The following is a 20,346-nucleotide window of genomic DNA, read 5'->3' on the forward strand; positions in this document are numbered from 1 at the left end:
ACGCCAAGTTGTGTTTAAACATTTTTAGAAATAGTAATAAACTGCATGCTTTAGAAAAATCAATAAGGTTTTAGACCGAAATAAAAAGGATGATGCTTTATTATACATGGCATAAAAATATATATTTATGATGCACTTGATAAAAGCTGCTTAAAAAAAAAATATTTTCGTATTATCGTATTTCTAGATTTTGTAAAAGTATATTATACGCTGCTATACCGATATGTAATATTGGCGCTATAGACTATAATACAGTCGTGCTATACAATTATTTTTACATATTACCTATACTGATTGTAATATAATTGAAATATTTATTGGTTTGTAATAGCAGGTATCTATTTTTTAGCTTTATATTATAGTAAAATACTAAAATATAATATTAACGAGGTAATAATAATAATAATAATACCTATTACCATTGATTATACATAGTATAGATGTCTCACTGGCGACATTTCACGCTACGCTCAGGCTAGTGCAACTGTATAGGGACGATTTAAACAGTGTTAGTTCGTTTCACAAAAACTAGTAGCGTTGCATTCGCGCAGTGGTTGCCCCTCCAGTGACCGTTAATCGGTGGCCCGGCGGCCGGACGGTTTTCACTTATCAGTTTATCACTAACCCACTTTTGTACTTATCTATGAAACCCACCGACGTTGATTTTTATTTTTTGAGTGCATCGTGCTTTACTGCTTTTGTATTAAAATATTGAATTCTATGAAGTTTATAAATACAAATGGAAAAGTAGTAAAAGTTCCTACAATTCAAAATTGGATTACTACTATTAGAGGTAAGGTTACATTTAAATATTTTTTTTTTTTTTTGTTAGACTTCACTAGGCCAGTGCGCACTATATTAATCAAAGTTACATTGATAGATAACTAAAATTGAGTATGATGTTTTTATTTTTATAGGGTTTCAAACATTGTCACAAAGTCTTGGTGAAAAAGGTATCAAGTCGCTACTTCCAAGACACCTGAACCAGGATCCTCTTGAAAATTTCTTTGGTGCTGTGAGAAGTCTGGGTTGTGATAACCCAACATGTAGTGCATTTATAACTGCCTACAAAACGCTGCTATTGAACAATTTGGTGTCGTCACAATCTCCAGGGGCCAACTGTGAGGATTTTACAGAAAGTTCCTTAATATCATTCCAGCATTTTTTCACTGCTAATCAAGAACCAACCAAGTCACCTGAGCTAGCAATGAATTTACCACTACTAGAAGCCAGTAAAGAGATGGACAAAACCATTGAGCACTTGACAACAGTGACTCATACCTATATAGCTGGCTTTATAGCAAAAAAACTAAATCGGGATGTTTTTAAAAAGTGTAAGGAATGCTTAAAACAAATTTGTAGTGATCAAGTATCCAAAGAACACGAACTAATTATAGCCCGAGATTATCAACCGGAAAAAAAATGTCTGAAATATCCAGCCCAGCAGTTCCGTTTATTAGTTCATAAAATAATGGTTTATGTCGGACAACAGCTACCATCAAAATGCCATTCATTAGGGATTGGAGACCTATTAGTTAATGAAGTCATGGCATTATTCGACACCAAACAATTACATTGTCCACAACATGATGAACAATACACAAAGAAAATCACAAAATCCATAGTAACATTGTTGGTGAATCACTGGTGCTGTGACGTGAATCGTTTGCTTAGAGGAAAACGGATGTTTCAACAGGGAGAAAAGGACCCGATTAAAAAACTGGCCCATATATGGTACTCAAAACATTCAAAAAAAAAAGTTATTAGAGGCAAGTTTAGTATGGTTTAAATTCTATACTATTATTATTATTTTTTTTTTTTTGGTAAATGTTGTACATTGTTGTGTTTTACAATATTACATGAATACATGATAAAACTTAATAAAATAATAAATTAAAAATTATTTGTACAAAAGTATAAAAATGTGTTTTTTTTTTCAATTCTGTATTAGGAATAGTTCCTTAATATTTAAAAGAAGTACAATAATTAATAATATTTATTAAAAGGAAAAAAATGGCTACACTGTTTTAGTTCGTTTCACAAACACCGCCCATCTAGAGCGCTATAGATGGTTCAAAATTTTTACATAGGAGTTGCCGATCTATTTTATATACTTATCTATGGCTACGCTCAAATGGATACGGCCGTTACGCATCGCTGCAGTCGCGGCGTTAGTTCTGGATAGAAACACTAGATGAGCGCTAGAAGTCTACTATAGTTATGGATATGTTCGCTAGATCAGCGCTAGTAACTGTTAGACGTTAGTAGAGTAGTAGACAGTGTTTACTAGATATCCATTCTTTATATTATCTATGGATACTACGTCCTGGGTGCATTTTTGTCTATGCTGTGTAGTGTCGTGTTGGTTTATGCGGTTTGCGCTTATTATTACGCCAACGCACATGAATACTCAATTACACTATTTTTTTTGTTCCGTTTAATATTAAAATTTGACTATTATATATTATATAAAAATAATATATATATTTTTATTATAATATAATGAGAATACTGAATAACAAACGTGTTCCGGTATTCGACCGACGACCGTGTCACTATATTTATTATAGTAAAACAATACTGTTGGTTAATGAAATTAATTAATTGGTACCATAACTGCCTTATGATCAAATTTGTACAAATGTACCTAATATTGATGTAACGACCTAATACTAGGACGTATTATAATATTAGACGGAGACAACACATGCGGGTGTGACGTCTTCTTAAGGAAAAACGGGAATTTTTATGTAAAATCGGTTTTTGACCAAATGGATTTTGATTTTTAGTGTAACTCAAAAACAAATGACGTACCTATATACATAATAGATGAAATTTTCACTGGTTGTTTGTATTCGCATTTTCTATACACGAACATTTTCAAAATATTTTGTTTTGTTTTGAACTGTTAGGAACTTGGGAACATTATCAGTTTCCAATTTTATTAATCTTTTTTTTCTATGCATGTTAATAAAACTTTATTTGGTGGGTAAAAAAGCTTGAAGATGTAATACAAGGCTCCAGGGCCTGATTTACCAATTTATAGGCCCAGTACAATTTTCAATTTTGGGCCCCAAATTGTCCATCTCTACTTTCTTCAATGCTAAAATAAAATTTATGCATATTGTATTTTTAAATTAGTTGCATATACATGAGTATAAGTAGTTAGATCCCAAAATAAAATTGTATTGTTAAAAATTTGATTATTTATAATATACAAGAACACTTTACACTTTCAATGCGTCTAATTAATGTTTAATATTTATTCAAGTAAGTATACAAATTAAAAAGCAAACGTCTTTTTTTTTTTTTTTTTATTTAGTATTTTTGATTATTACACTTATATAATATATCAAAGTAAATGTTTTTAAGTTTAGTGTTTAAAGTCAAATTTGATTTTATACCGTATAGTATTTTTGTTTCTTCATCTGGTCTATCCTTTAATTTTCTCTTCACTGAACCATTTAAGTATTTTTTTGACATTTTAAATTATTAAAAATAATAAACAAATTACAAATATGAAATATATATACAATAAATACGACTGACGTACCTATATCACGTAGCTACGCAAGACAATAACCTCAATAGTAATATTACGACGGTAATAACGGTAATTTATTAGATTTTGTTGTCAGCAAAGTTGATTAAGGCCGTCGTTTTCAGGGAAAATACATTATACTTTATGACCCACCAAAATATCCAAGTAAAATCGAAATCTATTTTGTTTTTTCAAAGTATTATAAAAAGGCATACAATTAATATTTTGTATGCTTGTAATCGGTGGGCCCCTCTCTTGAGTGGGCCCAGTGCAAATGTCCCCATTTGTCCTTGCATAAATATGGCACTGCAAGGCTCCTAATATATTGTTGCAATGACATTTAAAAAATATTAAAAATCCTTAGTCACAGTTTTTTTTATAAGTATTTAAAGTTCAAACCTTAACAAAGTACGGAAAAATCACCAAAATATGCAAATTTTTATAAGTTAGAAATTCATAAAAGATTTTCATTTTAAATCCAATAGATTTTAAAATGTAATACAAGATTTCTTATTTTGTCTACCCTTATCAACAAAAAAATCTACCGGAAAGTCAAATTAAATTTTTATGAGCGTATGAAGTTCATATTTTTACAAGATTAGATTTTCACTCGATTCCTCATGTAGCGATTTTGTTGTAATTCAAAAACAAATAATGTAGACACATGAAAAATTCACTAAATGTTCATATTTTCATTTTCTGTACACCATAAAATTTTGAAAATATTTTCACTTTTTTTGAGCTGTTTACGAACATTGTCAGTTTTTAATTTTTTTTTTTCTATAATTGTATTTGTTGGGTAAAAAAGCGTGAACATTTAATACAAGGTACCTGCAGATATATTGTTACAATATCAGTTGAAAAATATTAAAAATACATATATGTAGGCACAATTTTTTTTTTATAACCATTTAAAGTTCGAATTTTTACAAAATTTAATAATTATTTTATAGTTAAAAATGTATAAAACGGGTATGAATTTATAGGTATGGATTGAAAATTTAAAACAAGGTTTTACGTAAATAAGTTTTATATACATTATTAAAATCAAAATTACTAAAATCATAATATCGAAAATATAATGTGATATAAAATGGCGAATGTCTTTTCTTAATCATTACCAATGTGACTATGTTGAATTAAAACTATTTAATTTGGAATACTTGTCTTATAATTATATGACTACAAAAGATTCAATTTGTTTTAAAAAAAAATAAAATGTAATAAAAATGATGAGTTTAAAATTTGAAATTTGCTCCCCTCTATGTTTAGCGCCCGGGGCATGGGCTCCGGATTACCCTCCCCTAGATCCGGTACTGTAATAAAATTACACATTTAACACATTTTTCTGGTGTAAATATAATTAATTTAGACTATTGCTAAAGAGTGCTTAAACTTGGTGTTTTATACATAAGCGCAACTATGGAGGGGTGCAGGACCTAGGCCACCCCAAAACTACTCACATCTCCCTAAAGAAAAATTAATCTTTAAACTCATATAAATTATCAATACATAGCATACATTCTTAAAAATAAATAATAATGAAGCATTAATTTAGCATATTATTAGACGGTAAAATGTTGTGCGTGAGCGTGACATGCACATATTCAAAATTATGCAAGCACACAACGTATTAGTATTTTATAATGCCAGAGCTATCGCGTATCATGGATAAATGAACAGTTGTTTTTTCCGTAATCTATTGGAAAATTTGAAATATTGGCTATTTTTATATTATCCGTGAATTTTCTAGAAGCGTATAATTACGACCCCACCCTACTCCTCATTATCTACGACGGTACGAACTACGAATTTCAGCCGCTGTTCTGCGTAGCGCGTATTGCGCGTCTGCAGTCTGCAATTCTGCATTTAATCTTTTTCCATGTCCACTGTCCGCACGAGCAAGTCCGAGACGTCGAAAACTCGAAACTGTCCCGTAGACAAGAAACTCAAACGCGTTATAGGTAATAACTAATAATCAATTATTTTGGTGCGACATCGAAAGTTCAAGTATTTGGCACTGCGACACTATTATTATATACTCACTACCTCACTACGATATACCTATATGGACACATATCACACATGGAGTTATAAATGTTGTAAGTATATAACTTAATCAATATTATTATTGTTGCTATACCTACTTATATTACTAAATAATAATAGACGTATTCTTGTCCGATCGCTTTGTAAAAAGCTGCTAGGTTTTACTATAGCTGTTATTAGAATTTAGGAAGTACCTATTATCTTCTAATCATATTCCATAAAATCGAAAATTGAATTTTGGAAAATTTTCACTTTAACTACCTACTGTATTTTTTGATTTTCTTTTACTTATTTATTTTAAATAGTTAAGAACCATGATGCAAAAAAATAATTTGGAAACTACTATATAGTTTTGAAGTTTAGGTATTGCTGTTTTGTTTATTTTATTATAAATATTAAATACATCTATGAATAGGGACTCTAATTTTAATATAGTTATAAATGCACTACTTGCAGTTAAATTAATAGAAATATATCTAGGTAGGTAGTAACCAGTAGGTACTAATTTTATAATAGATATTATAATAATGAGTATATACTATATATTATACCTATATGCACATAATAATTACCTAACTTATAAGTTATAATCGCATATCATAATAATATTACTCATCGCCTTTGACTATCGCCCCGATAGTATCCTAACCTAACCTATTTATTTTTATTAAAAAAAGAAAATACTTTCCTCTATTGAGTGTTCCAAATTAAACAAAATAACAAGCATAATAATACGACATATTGTTCTATTTTAATTATTGTTGGATGAGCAATGGTTTTTGAGATGCAATTGCTAGAAAAAAGGGTATTACCAATAACTGAAGTTAATGTAAATTAAAGATACTAGGTAGGCATATTACCTGGACTATGCTAAATTTGTGTAAAGAAATAATAATAATTTAATTTTGGTTTTTGCTGTTATGCATCAACTTTTATCATCATGATTTGTAAATCTTCATTTGTACAAATTTAATTTTTAGTGAAATATCAAAAATAAAATTAAAGTTACTGACAACAATTAATAAATCCTAGCATATACCTACAAGTAAAACACTAAGACATAGCAGCTTTTTACCTATAATGATCAAACTTTATTGGTATATTAATTATAATTTATTTATACATAAGAATATAATTATGTTTACATACAATATTTTTATTTCAGCTAGTTGTTGCACATATATCAAGCCTAATCTGACGATCACCATAGATTTAGACTAATAGTAAATAGCTTTGATAGCCAGTAAGTAATTTTTGTATTTATACACCTAGGTATTACCTACTAAGTTAAATAATTACTTTTATATAATCAAAAACAATATTCAGTTATGTATAACCATAATATTAGTAAATCTACTAAGCGTAGAAGGTTTTTAGAAGAACTTGAAACAGTAAATTTTTTGATCGATGACCAACCTGAATTAGGTCCTCAACCATCTTGTTCATCTTATGAAATCCCTTTTATGTCAAGTTCTGAGAGCTCTAATAATCTTATAACTGAATCAAACATTTTAAACCAACCACTTGATGCTACTGAAAAAAATAATTTTGTACATGGTTCTTTTTCAATAACTTCTGATTCTAGTAGTGATGAATCTATTTGTCATGAAATTAATATGCTGGACATATTTGATGAAAAACAATCAATATTAAATTCTTTAGCGAAATGGACTGTGAATTATTCAATTACATCGGAATCTTTTTCTAGTTTGTTAAAAATATTAAAAGGTCATAGTTGTTTCAACAATTTTCCTATTGATTCAAGAACAATTTTAAAAACAAATAAGAAAAATCAATCTAGTGAAATTCAAACTATTCATCCTGGTTTATATTACCATTTTGGTATTGAAAATGGTTTAAGATCTCTTTATGATTTGAGTCTTTTTGAGGAAAAAATTAATTTAGTTGTGGGGATTGATGGCTTACCACTGACCAAGAGTTCTTCAAGTACATTCTGGCCCATTCTCGGTTATGCTCGTTATCCTAAATATAAACCGAATTTATTTATAATAGGTCTTTATTGGGGGAAAGAAAAACCTAAATGTAGTAATTTGTTTCTGAGTGATATGGTTGATGAACTTAAACGTTTATCCTATAGTGGCATGATTACGGAATTTGGTACTAAGTTTGTTGTTTTAGATTTAATAAGTTGTGATCTTCCTGCTCGAAGTTTTGTTACTCGCACTAAGAATTTCAATGGATACAATTCTTGTTCAAGATGCACTGTTGTGGGTGAAAGGATTAATTTTACAACATGCTTTTTGGGAACAATTTTTTGTAAAAGAACCCATAGTGACTTTTTAAATCGTACTGATGATGATCATCATGTCACTAATGATGTTTCTATATTAACTGAAGTACCATATATTGATGTGGTTACATGTTTCAGTTTAGATTATATGCATTTAGGGTGCTTAGGTGTTATGAAAAAGTTAATTCTCCTTTGGTTAGGAATGATGAAAAATGCATCTGTATCAGTTCGATTACAAAATTGTGATGTAACAAAAATATCTAATCATCTTTTATCCATTAAATCATTTATTACAAGTGATTTCCCTCGAAAGACTAGAGGGTTAAATGAAATTTTGAGGTTTAAGGCTACTGAGTTTAAATTTATGCTAGTATATGTTGGACCAATTGTTTTAAAAGGTGTAATTACAGATGAATGTTATTCTCATTTTCTATGTTTACATGTAGCCTTTAGGATTCTGTTATCACCACACAGTAGTATGAATCGTGTAGAGTTTGCTGAAAAGTTACTCGTATATTTTGTAGAAACATTTGAAGAATTATATGGGGCACAGTTTTCTTCTCTTAATATACATGGTTTAATACACCTTGCTGATGATTACAGAAAATATGGAGCCCTGGATAATTGTTCATGTTTCCCTTTTGAGAATTTCATGAAGTTCTTAAAAAAATGGTTAGGAAACATGAAAAACCTTTGGAACAGGTGATAAATCGTTACCAAGAATTCATAACTTTCAACAAACCATTGGTCAATAATAATAGCAATGTATCTTTCAAAAAAGAACATACCAATGGTCCTTTAACTGAACATTATACTGGACCTCAATTTCAAATTCTTATTAAAAATAACCTTAAAATTAATACTAAGTCTGGGTCTGATGTATATATTGGTTTCAAAGAACAAAACAAACTATCCATTTTTAAAATTCTAAACATATGTCATGATCCTCGTTCAGGTAAAAATGTATTTTTAAGTAAAAGTTTTACTCAGGTTGAACCATTTTTTGATAAACCCATTAACAGTTTGAAGCTAGGTATAGCTAAAGTTGGTAATCTATCAAAAAATTTTACAATTATTGATATTGAAACGGAATTTTCTAAATATATGATTATGTATGATTATAGTCTCAACCATAGTATTGCATATCCTATTATACATACATATTATGAATAGTGTGAATATTAATTATAATAGGTATTAAGAATTTTATTTTATTGTTTTGTCACTTTTTAAATATTTTTAAATTATCAGTTATTATTATATAATTTGTATTTGCTAAATGTGTGAAATTTTAATTTAATAAACAAAATTATTACTGTATTCTATATGTATTATATTTTATAAAGGTATAAAAATGAATACCTATTCAGTGGTCGTTTTCACCGAAGATAATTCTATTGAAGCTGTTCCTACAAACTGGTTTAAAAATAATAAGTGTGCCTGGCCAATAACCAAAAATCATTCTACAATTAGAAAACTAATTGAGCGAAGAAGTGTCCCTAATGAAATTGAATATACTTATTTCAACGCCAAAGTATTGAAAACAACTGGTAAAATACTTACTTAAACTTAAGTAAACTTAACTATAGTTTTTAATTTAGTGTATATTTGGTATTGTTATATTTATAGTTAGGTATTTCTTATTATTTATGGGTATCATTATGTATTTTTAATTTGCATTCCAAGTTAGGTATGGTTATAATAAACCAACATGACTTGTAAGTTTGTGCACTAAGAAACAAAATTCATCAATAATAAGCTATAAAAGGTTAATATCTTGAATGTAATTTCCATAATATGTCACTTATTTAACTATCGAGACAGCAATAAGTCCTGCTTATAACATAAACATAATAGTACTATAATATAACCTTAATAGTAACATATTATTATATTATACATTTATAAAGAATCAGTATAGAACATCAATGAATATGTTGATATATCTCATACTATCATATTCATAGTTGTTATACATTATACTTAAAAATGTACAATATTATAGATTCATTGCTTAGAGCTCGAGAAATGACAAAAAAAGGTTTAAATAGAACAGATATATCATCTGCCGAGGACTATGATAATATTGTAAGAACCAAACGGAAAAGTAAGGGTACAACATTAAAAAATATAATGGAGCCCGGTTCCTCCTGCCCAACTTACTCAGGTATCTACATTAAATATTAAAATACCAAACTACTTGGATGTTTGTTAAAAAACAAAGATTTTTTTTTAATTTAGCATCTGAGGATGATGATGATGATGACAATAGTACTGACAAACGTAAAGCTTCCTGTAGGAATACACCTAAGAGTGGATGGTCACCGTCACCGAAAAAAATTAAATGTGGGTTAAATGATGATGACAATAGTACTGACAAACCTAAAGCTAGGAATACACCTATGAGTGGATGGTCACCGTCACCGAAAAAAAGTAAATGTGATAGTTAAATACTTATACTTTTCTGAAATACCTACTATAAAATAATAAATAAAAGTAATACATCCCATTTGTATATAGTTTTGATAAGTCCAATTTCTCCAAATACTAAAATCGTAAACAGCAGCTATTACAAAGAAATGGATCACCATTCACAAACCAAATCAATCTCCAGAAAACTTTCTTATAATATTGCAAATGAAGGTATGTTGGTTTAAATAAATTATTTTCAGCCTAAGACGCGTAAATGTTGGTAGTGACGGCATTGGGAGTAAAAGATGAACATTTTATACAATTTTACTACAATACTCAGTATAAATAGCTATTTTTTTGCATTTACAAACATTTACATCTGCAAATTATTTTCTTTCATTGTAAAAATATAATATAGGTACTATTAAAATAATATAGAAACATCTTATTATAATTTATAAATTGTAATCTAATTTACAGTAACAGAAACTATAACTAAAAAACCATTAAACCGCAATGACTATACAATTGATAATGATGGGGACTGCAGTGTTGGAAATAATAATGACATTAATACCACTGATGTTTTACAAGTTGATAAAAATATAACAAAACCTATTGAATCCCAACCAGGTAAATTAAATTAATTATTTCTAATTATCAAAACTAATAATTACACAATATGCATTAATCCATGACTAGGTATTGTAAAAAATTATGAGCATTTTGTGAAAATAAATGACAGTTTTAATAATACATCCGCTTCCCCAGATGACCAATCATTAACTAATATAATTTCATATAAATCAGTGGGTAAGTTACATTGTGTGATATTCATTAATAAAAAAAAACAATTATACAAATATGGTTTTAAAATTTCCTGCAATATAGATAATGGTTTTCAAAAAGATGTCCTGCATAGATTGGCTTTTATAAAGTATGAGTTAAGAAGAGTTGTAAACAATCAATTGGATTTGAGCCAGAGATTTGAAACATTTGAGTCCAAATTTGAAGACATTTCACATGCTAGTCATCCAGATAACCAGTCATTATTGAACAATATAATCGACTGTCCTTTACCTATGGATAATACAATTGACCTTGAGACGTTTAACGATAAAATATCTGGCGATAGCAAATTCAGAATTAATTTGGTATACTAACCAACATATTTTAAACATTAATTACTTTTGAATAGAGCTGAGAATTTTTTGGATAAGCGTTTTTATTAAGCTTATTGCAAAATATAATTTTCCATTGATGAATATTTTTATTTTAATTGAGGAACTATTGAAATAGTTTAAATGTTAAAATTTTTTATTCATAAAATGGTTTTTTATTTTCTATATGACTATTGACTCTTATATTAGAATTTTGATTTTTTAATGAATTGTACGGTGTTTTAAGAATATTGAATGTATCAGATTATAATAATCAGATTCACAGCCCTAATTATTTTAACATTATTATTTATAACCCATACCTATAGTCAAATTATTTTCTGTTTTTTTAAGACCAATCAATTATCTTACATCGGTGGAAAACATTGTAAGTCAATGATTAAAAGGATTATGAGTAAGCTGTTTACAGATGAGTTGTTGAAATTGTATTCATTTAGCGGGAAAAAAGGAAAAATTAAGTTTTCACAATTGGCTGTTTGTTCAGTCATATTTGGTAAGTTCACAATTACATTGGTTTTATTAATTTATTTTAGATTCTGAATAGAGCGATGAATAAATATTAATATCCTAAAATATTGATATCTTAATTCTTAATCTGATAGAGATCATAATTTCTCTTCAGAATCACTTTTTATTATATACAATAATTTATCATTGAATTCAAATTTAAAACATCTACGAGTGGCCTACCTAATGGCGAGGTGCACTCGAAAACTACTATACAGCAGAGAAATTTTTCCGTTTTTAAAGTTTTAAATTTGTTTTCAATACATAATCGCTAACAACTGTGACTACCTAATCAATTTTTCCAAATAATTCTAGATTTCATTAAAAAAATATAAATAATGCATGCAGATTTTTATTATTGCTCTTATAATCAATAAATATTTTTACATCTAATCAACTTCTTTAGTATTTTGAATTAAATAACTTAATATTATCTTAATTCTAATATTTAAATAATTAGTATGTAATGATTAATTACTGACCCAACTGATGTATACCTATTAATTATTATTATATTAATAATGATTTCCAATACATTTTATACTTGCAGATGCAGTTAAACAAAATCATAAATTCAAAAACGTTACTCAAAATGACATGGAGGAAGTTATAAAATATGTATTGGCACAAGCTCCTTTCAATATTAAAAGACTTGAAAAAAAAAAATGATTCTATATTCTTTTAATTATTAAATTTTATAATTTTCTATATACTTATTATTAATTTTTATTAATTTTTCAAAATGTAAAAGGATACTAAAGATTATAATCCAGCGACACGGTAGTGTCGCGAGCTAAGTAAAAAAAAAAGGAAGGCGAAGCACTCGACCGTGTATATATACAGAAACCTAAACATTCCCATTTAATACGTGTTAATATTTTGGTATTCTTTATTAAAGGCTGTAGGTCTAATAAATGAACCAAATAGTTAGAATGAGATATCAATCGATCGAGAAAATCATAGGCTACGTGCTTTTATAATTTTAAATAGAATCGGTTGAATAGTATTTTAGTTATGATCAAAAAACTGTGGATATTTAAGTGATCATTTTATATTACTTTCGCCGCCGGCTGCCGTATTAAACGCGTCATGTTGACGGGACGAGTGAGAGGATTCTTGCGACGGCGGCGTGTGTCTCCCACTACTATTGCTTCCCCCCACCGCTAGACACATACAACATACTAACACGCGAACATGGTCCACAATCGCTTATCAGTTATCGGTATCGGTGCATTCTGTTTTCGTAATTTGAAATTTCGTTCTTTCGTCTCGCGTCCTGCGTACGAGCTTGTTGTCGGCGTTATTGTCTCGTGTCCATAATATTATTATTCAATGCACGTGGTATCACCAAACCTAACCGTATCGACTATCTATCATTTTCCATTGAGCATTTTATTGTTAAATAATATATAGTCGTTATAATAATAATTATTATTATAACAGTCTTTATTATAATTTATAATACTTTATTATGACTGTCTTCATATTTGTGTCGAATTGTGTCTACATTAAAAATGGTAACTTAACTCCAAAAGGCGCGAGATATGAGGAAAAAAAATATCAGGAGTCTACTCAATCTAAAATCGTAGTTGAAAGTTATAATAGTACTACTATTAAACAGTGCAGTATTAACACGGTACATGAAGTACCACTAAAAAGAAAGAATCCAAAATCCAAACAGTTATTTCCATTTTATTAAATATTGAAAAATGTACCAATAGATCAATTGGTAAATTAAAAATGCCTCTGGTTCAAGGTAGGTGTACTGCAGATAGAGTATTAAAATGGGTGCTGAAGTATAGGAAACAAAATGTACTTTTGTACAGAACGATATGTTTAAACATCTTAAAAAAATTATAAATAAGACATTACATCATAATAATGGAAAAAAAAATAAAAAATATCTTGACCCTAATAAAAACTAATGATATCTCAACAAAAACACTACGTCAACTCCGTGTAAAAAAACGCTAAGTAAAAAAAAAAAAATATATAAATGCAATAAAATGTGTGATATAAGGTGGAATCTAAGTAAATAGTTTAATGAATAAAATGTATGTATAAATAATTAATTCAAATTTAATAAAAATTGGTTATTTATATTAATTTATAATATGAATTATTTTAACTCAAATTGATCCAATTTTGGTTTACTTGGCCGGAAGATTCAGTCTAAAAAATGTATAGCCAAGTACTAATAGTTTATGTAATAAATAATGAAAGCACCATTACAATAAATAAATTGTTTCCGGCTAAGTAAACCAAAATTGGATCAATTTGAGTTAAAATAATTCATATTATAAATTAATATAAATAACCAATTTTTATTAAATTTGAATTAATTATTTATACATACATTTTATTCATTAAACTATTTACTTAGATTCCACCTTATATCACACATTTTATTGCATTTATATATTTTTTTTTTTTTACTTAGCGTTTTTTTACACGGAGTTGACGTAGTGTTTTTGTTGAGATTTGAAATACATATTATAATGATTTTTATAATGCATCAATATTTTTTGTATTAATAAATAAATATAATTAATATAATAATCATAATGCGTTGGTAATTTATTTATTTTTTATAAATATTCATTAACTAGCTAGGTGTCTTGCAATACAAATTAAATATTGGATTTACAATATTTTATACAAAAATTAGGCCAACATTTATTGCATGTCTTTTATAAATGTTGATTTAACTTTGGATGTATACTATTAAATAATTATTTATAAAAAAAATTTATTTAACATTGGTTTTCAATATTTAATTGAAAATGCAAAAGGGTTCACCCAATGGTTATTTAATCAAAATTAAATATTTAAAAATCTATTGTCAATAAAATTTCGATATTTAATAATGATTGACATTTATTCTTAAATATTTATTTAACATTGAATAAATATATCTATGCTGTGTGGGAAAGCTAAGACAGTTTTGTGAAAGTAATCGGATAAATAAACTGACAATACTTAAAAATGAAATAAATTATACGAAAGATAAATTAAATTGGGCACAAGTAAGAGCCATGTATAGATACATATTTAAAAGTACACCTATAAACGTTTTAATATATTCTGAAACTGTAATGAGTAGCCAGGACAAAATAGATGTAATTAAGTTATATCACGATTCACTTCTGGGAGGTCATTTAGGTATGACCAAAACGTTAAAAAGAATACGAACACAAATACAATGGAAGGGAATGAGGAAGGACGTACGACAGTATATAGAAAAATGCGAATCATGTCAAAAGAATAAAAATTCTAAAAATATTAAATTACCAATGGCAATCACTACGACATCGACAAAACCTTTTCAAAAGATATTTCTAGACATAGTAGGTAAACTACCCACATCTTATAGGAATAACTCTTATATATTAACTATTCAAGATGACCTAACAAAATTCTTATTAACAATACCTTTAGAGGACCATACAGCTAACACAATGGCTAAGGTATTTGTTACTAATTTCGTATGTATTCATGGGATACCTATGAATATATTAACTGATAACGGTCCCGAATTTGTAGGTGAAATATTCACGGAAGTATGTAAAATTCTTAAGATTAATAAAATGATGTCTAGTGTATATCGACCACAAACGAACGGGGCTCTCGAACGGGCTCATAAGGTAATAAAAGAAATGCTTAGGCATACAATAGATAAGCACGCACAAAATTGGTGCGAGCACCTGCCATTTGTAACATTTGCATATAATTCAGCTGTACATGAAAGTACCAACTTCCAACCATACGAATTATTATATGGAAACCCCGTAAAATTACCATCACCTTTGCAAAGGCGAACCGAACCTTGTTATACATATGATAATTATGCATATGAAATGAAACAAAAAATGCAAGCAGCACATGAACTTGCAAGAGAACTGCTTATAAAGACGAAACATAAAACAAAAGAATACTATGATAAAGGACAGAATGAACAGAATATACATGTAGGAGATAGCGTATTAATACTTGACCATGCTAGAAAGCATAAGCTGACACCAATATGGGTGGGACCGTATCCGGTAATAAAAGTATTAGACTATAATGTAAAAATACAAAAGGAAAAACGAATAGCTACTCTGCATAAAAATCATGTTAAATTATTTAAAGAATAATAATAATTAGTTTACTGTACATTAATATAATTTAATTACCGTAATTCGGGGTAACTCCGGACAGACGGGGTAACTTCGGACAAAACAATTTTTAAATTATATTGGATCATTTTGATAAGCGCTTTGATAAATTAATAACACTGTTATCAAATATTATCGGTGGGTATCTCGAACAAATGATTTGCATCGGTCGGCATATTCGACCTCCATAATATGCGTGTTGTATGGAGGTAAACGGTTGATAATCAAAAATGCCGTTTGTAAAATTCAAAACTGATAACAGTCACAGCACATTGTGTGATAATGTGATCGGAGTGTGGTTTTTATCATTATCTTCATATTTTTGTACACTACAAGTGGGTTTAGTTACAATTTAGATTATATAAAAACCTAAGTTGTGATTTTAATAAGTTCCGAAAATTTGTGTTTGGTGTATAACTCCGGACACAATTTATTTAGTGCGTAATAGGTATAATGCCGAGAACATACGTGCGAAAAGTTGGCGGCAGGCCTTATCAAAACTATAATGTTGAGTCTTTGGACAAAGCTTTAAATGCTATATTGAAAACAAATATATCGATAAGACAAGCTGCTGAACAATTTCAGGTACCAAGAAGTACAATAAGTGACCACTTGAAGGCACACAAATCAAATAACATTATTCATAAACCAGGTACTCCCACAATTTTAAATACTGACCAGGAGGAAAAACTTGTTCAAGGGCTATTAATTTTTTCTGAATGGGGATTTCCTCTAAAGTGTAGAGATATTCAGCTAGTTGTAAAGTCGTTTTTAGATAGGTTAGGGAAAAGTCATCGCAATCGTTTTATAAATAACATTCCAGGTAAGGATTGGATTAATTCATTTCTCCGAAGACATCAAAATTTGACATTACGTTTTGGTGAGAATATTAAAAGGGTTCGTGCAGGTATAACGAAAACAACTTTACAATTATATTTTAATAATATAAAAGATATTCTTAAGGATGTCCCACCAACCAATATTTTTAACTATGACGAAACTAATTTTGTGGACGATCCTGGAAAAAAACTAGTTGTTGTAAGGAAAGGTACAAAACATCCGGAGGTAGTTAGGGACACCTCTAAAACAAGTGTTTCTGTGATGTTTTGTGTGTCCGCTGATGGAAAAATATTACCCCCATATACTGTGTATAAGGCAAAACATCTTTATCCCACATGGGTTGATGGTGGTATAGAAGGGGCTGGTTATAACAGAAACGATAGTGGATGGTTTGACATGCCGATTTTCGAGGATTGGTTTATTTCGTGTTATTTACCAGCAATTAGACATTTAGATGGGCCCAAGGTGATAATTGGTGACAACTTATCAAGCCATTTATCACTAGAAGTTATAAAGTTATGCGATGCGAATAATGTTCGTTTTGTATTATTGCCGCCGAATGCTACACATTTGTGCCAACCTCTCGATGTGGCCATTTTTAGGCCTATTAAAAGAGAATGGAGAAAAGTTTTAGATACTTGGAAAGATAAGCATTTTGGCACAATACCTAAGGCTGAATTCCCCAAGCTTCTTAAAAAGACAGTTGAAAATGTTACAAATATGTCGGACAATATTAAGTCTGGCTTTAGAGCAACCGGAATTTATCCATACAACGACCAAATTGTTTTAAAAAAAATCCCAAGTTTAACAGATGAAGATGAATCAACTACAAGTATTGGTACAAACGCTTCGTGGACTCAAGCTTTCGTTGACATTTTATCCGACTACAGAACTCAAAAAGACACACCTAAAAAACCCAGGGGAAAAAAAATTAATATTGAGGCAGGAAAAAGTATAAGGTTAGAAGACATTAATATTGATCAACCCGATGACAAAGTAATGGATGGTGACGAAATCATAGAAGATATACATTTACCTTCAACAAGTGGAACGCAAACAAATTATAATAACAAAAACAAAAAACCCCGGCTTATACGAGATGATGAAGATTATTCGGAAGACGATTTAGCAACTAAAGACAAAGAAATAAATTTGGAAAAAATTAACGAAAATGAAACTATTAATAGTAAAAAAACAAAATTAAATGACGGCGATTTTATTATAGTTAAATACGAAGTAACAAAAAGAAATATTTTGTACATTGGCCAGATTTCGAAAGTAAATACTCCATTACTTCAAGTCAACTTTCTTAGAAAAAAAAAATGTTTTGACGGGTCAAGCACTTTTATTTTCCCACAAGTTCCAGACAAAAGTAATATTACGATGTCTCAGGTTGTTCGAAAAATTGTCCCAATAAAATCATTGAAACGTGGACGATTCACTTTTCCTATAGATTCATATAATTTTAATTGATTGACTTTATAATAATAATATGTAGGTAACATTTTATTATTTATTAAGTTTTTGAATTTTAAACATGTTAACCAGAGTTTGGTATAGTTACTTCATTTTATTTTATTATTTTATTGTGTTTTTGGATATTTAATTAATTCATAACATTTTACCAAGTTTTGGGATTAATAAACATATTTTATTTTAGTATTTTTTTATATATTATATTATTTTAAACTTTAAACTTTGTTCAAATCATCAATGCACTTTTTTAAAAACGTGAAATAATGTCCGGAGTTAACCACTCAAATAATAACATCGTTTTTCTATGAATTTTTATAGGTGTCCGGAGTTACCCCATTTTACGGTTAACTCCGGACAATATTGAACTTTATATAAAAGCTCATATATGACGATAATAATTTTTAGGAGCTTTTCGTCATCTTCTTACATGTATTGGCTGTATTGTACATTTTTTACAGAATTTTAGACTCATTATTTTCAGAAATATTAAAAAAAAACTGTAAATTTTGTCCGGAGTTACCCCGTTTTACGGTATAGGTTTATAATAGTGATAGGAGCTTTCCAAGCCGTTCAATCGCAAAATTCGTCATATAATGTTTCAACGATTCCGCACGAGAGTGGGATCTACTTCGAGAATCGAGGTTCACTAAGGTTAACCAATTCGGATTGGAAATTATTAATATATATTAATTTAGATAATTATAATAATAGGCATGTAGAAACCATTAATTTTTATAACAAAACAGTTAACATATGCGAAAATCTACAAAAGGAGCATCCTGAAATATTTAATACTACCTGCGGTAACTTTGCATTAACCTCCGCGTCATTGTTACAAGAAATTAATAGAAAAAGGTCCAACATGTTACAGTCCATAGACGTGGAAGAAATAAATAAACGCGAAAAAAGGGGACTAATTAATATGGTAGGACATATACAGAAAACGTTATTCGGAACGTTAGACGACGAGGATGGGGAAATGTATAATACGCAAATAAGGGAGCTTCAAAATAGTAGAGTAGGCATGTTAAAAATAGTTGATAAACAAACTAGCATATTAAAATTAACCAATAGTGCATTTAAAGACGCACAAGGAATGGAAATCCAAATAAAAAGCTTAAATATAACGTGTAACAATCTTGAAACCAGTTTAAGACGTGTATGGTATCAGGTAGATATGTTAGAAATACGGACGACAATAACGAATTTAATAACAACATTGTTATTGTTACTCCAACAATTAGTATTCGAAACGGACATGGTAGGTGAAATAATATCTGCAGCACAGAATGGTATAATACATTCAGGTATAATAACCACAAGAGAACTAAGGATGCAACTGCGGGACATACTAATAAGTCTGCCCGGGCAGTTAAAATTACCATTCGATGTAAACTCTATATCACTATATGAATTAAGTAAAACATCAAAATTGGCTATAGTGTATATGAACGGAACTCTCGTATTCGAGTTAATAATTCCATTACTAAATCCAGTAGAGCTGACACTATACCACATAATACCACTACCAGTACGAAGGGAAAAACTATATATGCATCTCACACCCGAATTCGAATACATGGCCATTTCAAAAACACACGAATACTATCTAACGATTTCCGTAACACATTTAACGAAATGTAAAGAACTAGCAGGCATAACTATGTGCCCCGAAACCCAACCATTACGTATAGGATCCGCAGGACTACCTTGTGAAATTGAATTATTCATGAAACCAACGGTGGTACCGTCAACCTGTGCAATAAAATACTTAGAATTATCGCGTAGCGTCTACCATAAGTTAAAATATCATAATAAGTGGATTTATATAATAAACACGTTAGACAATGTAGCTGTCACTTGCGATCGGTGGGATAACGCTAAGAATATACAATTAAGGGGTGTAGGTATAATAACTTTAGACGAACATTG

The 20,346-nt window shown here is 29.1% G+C and overlaps 2 protein-coding genes and 1 pseudogene across 2 annotated transcripts; all 3 read left to right on the forward strand.

Moving 5' to 3' along the window:
• The first annotated feature begins 720 nt into the window (after positions 1 to 720).
• Positions 721 to 1,903, forward strand: LOC149060483 (uncharacterized). Its single transcript, XM_089229319.1, has 2 exons — positions 721 to 793; positions 918 to 1,903. The coding sequence occupies exons 1-2, from the start codon at positions 721 to 723 to the stop codon at positions 1,787 to 1,789; spliced, it is 945 nt and encodes a 314-aa protein (XP_089085445.1). The 3' UTR covers positions 1,790 to 1,903.
• A 3,308-nt stretch (positions 1,904 to 5,211) lies between these two features.
• Positions 5,212 to 12,686, forward strand: LOC149060484 (uncharacterized). Its single transcript, XM_089215897.1, has 11 exons — positions 5,212 to 5,643; positions 6,756 to 6,833; positions 9,188 to 9,391; positions 9,847 to 10,008; positions 10,083 to 10,274; positions 10,362 to 10,484; positions 10,734 to 10,886; positions 10,956 to 11,066; positions 11,145 to 11,407; positions 11,768 to 11,927; positions 12,492 to 12,686. The coding sequence occupies exons 3-11, from the start codon at positions 9,196 to 9,198 to the stop codon at positions 12,608 to 12,610; spliced, it is 1,479 nt and encodes a 492-aa protein (XP_089072023.1). The 5' UTR covers positions 5,212 to 5,643; positions 6,756 to 6,833; positions 9,188 to 9,195; the 3' UTR covers positions 12,611 to 12,686.
• LOC149060485 (uncharacterized) lies at positions 6,919 to 9,014 on the forward strand (annotated as a pseudogene).
• Positions 12,687 to 20,346: the final 7,660 nt, after the last annotated feature.

This window comes from Diuraphis noxia, unplaced genomic scaffold, assembly GCF_037042655.1.
Source record: "Diuraphis noxia isolate RWA-SAM2 unplaced genomic scaffold, SU_Dnox_SAM2 contig0001, whole genome shotgun sequence".
NCBI classification, from domain to species: domain Eukaryota; kingdom Metazoa; phylum Arthropoda; class Insecta; order Hemiptera; family Aphididae; genus Diuraphis; species Diuraphis noxia.

Coding starts and splice junctions, on each gene's coding strand:
- LOC149060483 (XM_089229319.1), top strand. CDS start 721: ATGAAGTTTATAAATACAAATGGAAAAGTAGTAAAAGTTCCTACAATT. Junction 794..917: donor TTGGATTACTACTATTAGAG/GTAAGGTTACAT, acceptor TTATTTTTATAG/GGTTTCAAACATTGTCACAA.
- LOC149060484 (XM_089215897.1), top strand. CDS start 9,196: ATGAATACCTATTCAGTGGTCGTTTTCACCGAAGATAATTCTATTGAA. Junction 9,392..9,846: donor CAAAGTATTGAAAACAACTG/GTAAAATACTTA, acceptor ACAATATTATAG/ATTCATTGCTTAGAGCTCGA. Junction 10,009..10,082: donor CTCCTGCCCAACTTACTCAG/GTATCTACATTA, acceptor TTTTTAATTTAG/CATCTGAGGATGATGATGAT.